We start from the raw sequence: 4,429 nt of genomic DNA on the forward strand, positions 1-4,429 counted from the left end.
ACGGGAGGGCTCTTTCTGCAATGAAGGTGACAATTTCTGCTTCTTTGTTATTTGTTGTCATTCGGTTCACTTTCCGGTACTGGAGGTCCATTTCGAATGCGAATTTCTGGAAAGGTTCGTTTTCATGCTGCCGACGTAAAAGTAATTTCTCCAGAGCAGCATGAAGATTCGAATCAGATGCATACATGGTGATGAAATGTTTCTTGAACTCATCCCAAGTACGAGCAAAAAGTTTTGTGCGTTGCCACCATAATGATTGATTGGGATCTTGATTGAAGACGGCAGGCAGTGAGAGGATCCAATCTTTCCGAAGAAAGCGCTTCCGTTCCATATGATTCTCGAGTTCCATGATGAAATTCTCGGCTGAATCAATGTTCGGGTTAAATTTTGGTGGAGGAATATTGCCTACAGAATGAAATAGCACAGGTCCTGATGAGGAAGAACGAGTTTGCATGATTGCATCGGTAGGATTTATGGGGATTTCTTCCTCTTTCCGTTCCATTATTCTAAGGCGAGAAATGCACCACGCCGGAATCTCGTCCTCTTTGTTCTCACTTGGAGGGTTATTGACTTGTGGTGGAGAATGGGCCAAGAATTGCGGTGGTGAAGAACATGACAAGAATTGTGGTGGTGGAGGGACGCCAAGAAGTTCCACACAGGATGAGGGGTCATCTTGAGTTTGTGGCGTGGGTATCATCTCCTTGGAAGGAGCTTGAACCCTTGAATTTGCATTAATGAACTCATTGATGATGCTGGACTGAGCTTGAATAGTTTGGTCTTGCTTATCTATGGTAGTTTGCATCCTAGTCAATTGTTCATGAATCCAAGTGACTTCATTTTCAAATGATGACTTCATGGATCCTTGGAAATTTCCCATCTCCGTTTCCACAATAGCATAATTGCTTTTTATGCAAGATGCTAAATGGTTCCTGTATCGCCCTATTTGTTGACCGAGGTGACTAATCTTTTCATCTACATATTCCTGGAAGGGAATATTTGACTGTTGAAGGTAAGGGTATTCATAACCAATAAGGCTGGATAGGATAGGATCAGGAGAGGAAGAATTATGCAAAGCTGCCTGTTGCGATACCAATTGTCCTACTGCTTCGTGCCTATTCTCACAACGAATGTCAAATTCTAATAAGAGTTGTTTGACCCCAACTTCTAGGCTATTCACCCGACGCCACAGCGAATCTGTATGCTCAAAAAGTTGAGAGTTATGATGATTACTGGTTGAAATGAAAATTTGAGCAATTTCAGACGTTAACGAATCAAAAATGCGTCTAATTCTTACAAATTGATCATGATTTTTGTTCTGGGCGGCAAAAATGATCTCGATATCCCTATTCAGAACGTTTAACTGGTTACCTACTTTTTTACGGCGACGATCCGCATTCACGGATTCAAACCGTGGAATCATCCAGGAAGGTAAGTGAGGTAAAATATACTTTGTTACCAGTTTTTTGATGAAAATACCAATCAAGAGGAGGACCGCGGCGATACCAAAGACTTCCATCATGAAAAGAAATCCCCCATACCACCATGATGACGATACGAGGGGCGCTGTTGCCTCTGAGGTCACGTTTCCCTTGAGGTTGGTCAGCCCGGTCATGTCGACGAAGCCGAAGAGTTGAGTCAGCATTCCCATGATGTCGGATGAGGTTGTACCATCCAGGAAGTGGAGTAATATGTAATTTAATACGTAAAACACACTTTCCACTGCCAACGACTCAAAACTGTTCACAAACTCACTGTTTATGCCCTTCGCACTTTTTATCGCGAACGATTTCCAAGTTTATGATTGCACCTTTTATCACTAAGGGTTTCGAAGCACCAATTTGTAACGCTCCCTATTCTATTATGGGATTGCGTGTCCTGATTCACATCCACTTTCGCGGATGCCCCTTTTCTTTGTGACGTTGTGCAATAAATTTGTAGTAGAAACTCACTTTTTTATAAGAATTATGAATAAATTTATTTACATCAATACCGACTGAAAAATATTGACTTTACAGAAATGCTCGTATTATGAATACGTGGGAGAGCTAATGCTATTATTTTAATTTTAACTACTAATCTAGACGGGAACTTATTATTAAGTTTTCGAATCTTTAAACCTTGAACTTGATCTTGATGATCACTAAAAACTAACCTGCTGATCCTGAATCTAAAACTACACTCCGTTCTTCTTCTCTCTGCTTACTCTATATATACGTGATCACATAAGCCACGCCTTCTTGATCACTGCCTTTACTTACGCTACATATGCACAAACTACGCCCTCATGATCATGATGATCATGATGACGTAGGCATCATTCTGTGCTCCTCATTCCTATCCTCTCTTCCCCTTCGTGATCTCCTCCTGCACACAATATGGTTTGGACACACATGAGAGGCGAGATACATATGAAAACTACATCTATGTATTTTGAATCCCTTGACCTTTGAAATGCTGATGTCACATTTGCATCAGCGTTCCAAAGGTTGCAGAACATAGAAGCGACTCGTTCTTTTGAAAGCAAGCTCATAAAATGCAATCGTATTTATTCCTCTCCATTGTCAACCTTAAAACTTGCAACATGTTTGAAATAAAAAACTTCGCCAAATTTCTCCTCATCACTAGCGCACTTTCCCAATTCCGCCCAGTGTCTGGCGCCCTCGTCGCGAAACTCTGCAATGCTACCGTCCCCGTCATGACCGTGTTTGCCGGCGTCTCGTACGACGGGGACGACTCCATCTTCCACTTCGGCGGGTTGAACGTCTTCCCAACAGAAATGGATCCCGAATTAGCGATGAACGCCATCTGGCGGTACAGCATATCCGCAGACGCATTCGATCTTGTCACCCGCCTTCCCATCGGCATGCTGTACCCTTCAATAATAAATTCCGGAGACGGGACCTACCACATTTTGGGCGGAGCGGTAGACGAATTTTTGCCACAATATTCGGTTTTCAAGTTTTCCGTGGAGAACCGAACGGTCACTGAAGTCGCACAACTCCCCAATATCGGCCAGTACATGGGCGCCTTCAAGAGGGACGAAGAGACGGTCTTCCTCCTCCGGCGGGATATTTCTGCGGCCATATGCAAATTTAATCTTTCCTCGTACGAAACAGTGTGGTGCACTCCGATGGGAGAAGAAGGCCAGATAAGGTAGGACTCGATGACGAAATCGTTAAATAAACACATTTTTAATCATTTATTGGCTTTGGAAATTTATTTAAAATTCTGGAAGGTTTCAGAGCACGAGCATTTTGTTGGACGATGTGGATAGGTTGGCCTACATCGCGCTCTTCGATAACACCGAAAATCAAACGGTTCTCCGCTATGACGCTGTCCGCGAGGAGGGAACCTTGATCAACTTCGGGGCAAAGAATTTCACCGGGTATGCAACCTCTCCGACGGATTCTTTACGAAGATACGGATATGCGATGGGAAGCTACAATTCGGTCTCGTCCCTGCTTCGATTCGACTTTAGGACGCAAAACGTTGAGTATTTTCCGTTTGAAATTTCCCTTCCGGGAGTTTCCTCGTATGGGATGGGATGGTCAGTCTTCATCCCCAAATTGAACGGGATCTATCTTTTCGGAGGATACTTGCAGAGTTCTTTTCGGAAGGAGGTGTGGTTCGTGGATTTGGTAGAAAGTGAAGCCGGCTTTCGAAACAGGACGATTATTCCGTGAGAAAATTTTAAGAAATGTACCTCGCTTAAATTTTTCACATAAGATCCAATACAATATCAAAACTAAAAACGATTACTCCGTCGGATTTATTATTCGACGTATTTATGTACATACACCTACTTAATCTGCATATTTTAATTAAGTACGATGCAGCATCTAGATAGTTTTCAAAAAACTGCATAATATTGCAAATTTTCTCTTTTCTTCACACATAATATGGACTTAATAAATAAAATAACTTTACAGAGCACAGTTGAACTTCGGCTATTTATTCGGTCTCGCATAGCATTATAAAATTTCTTAATTATTTCAAGAAATTCCAAAAAAATTGCGAAGCGAAGAATCGTTGATCGATTTTTGTTTTAACAAAGATCAGGCATTACCTACCTGAGAGTATAGAATTTAATTGTGTACCTATGCCGAGAGCAAGGGGAGGAATATTTGAGACCATGTAGAAAATTTGCAGACAAAATTGTCAACGAAATTTGTATGCATAACATTTTTTTGAAAGTTTTGGATGATTTCTTAGTCGTAATTTGTATTTTTATTTAATTTTTAATGTAAAAAGTAATAGATTCCTCTGGTACGACAGGTACATAGAATTTGAAGTGAAGAAGCATCGTAAATTAATCATATTATTTATGCAGGAACCCAAATTTTAGTCAGGTCACGTGGCCAAATTGATTAATTTATCAGGGTTTGGTTAATGGTTAAATTTGGTTAATGGTAAATTTAAAATTAAATTA

At 41.0% G+C, this 4,429-nt stretch overlaps 1 protein-coding gene across 1 annotated transcript; it reads left to right on the forward strand.

Moving 5' to 3' along the window:
- Positions 1 to 2,035: 2,035 nt before the first annotated feature.
- On the forward strand, positions 2,036 to 3,832 carry LOC118433600. The gene is made up of 2 exons (XM_035845687.1): positions 2,036 to 3,153; positions 3,236 to 3,832. Exons 1-2 carry the CDS (start codon positions 2,534 to 2,536, stop codon positions 3,681 to 3,683), a joined length of 1,068 nt encoding a protein of 355 aa, XP_035701580.1. The 5' UTR covers positions 2,036 to 2,533; the 3' UTR covers positions 3,684 to 3,832.
- Positions 3,833 to 4,429: the final 597 nt, after the last annotated feature.

The sequence above is a fragment of the Folsomia candida genome, unplaced genomic scaffold, assembly GCF_002217175.1.
Source record: "Folsomia candida strain VU population unplaced genomic scaffold, ASM221717v1 Fcan01_Sc062, whole genome shotgun sequence".
NCBI classification, from domain to species: domain Eukaryota; kingdom Metazoa; phylum Arthropoda; class Collembola; order Entomobryomorpha; family Isotomidae; genus Folsomia; species Folsomia candida.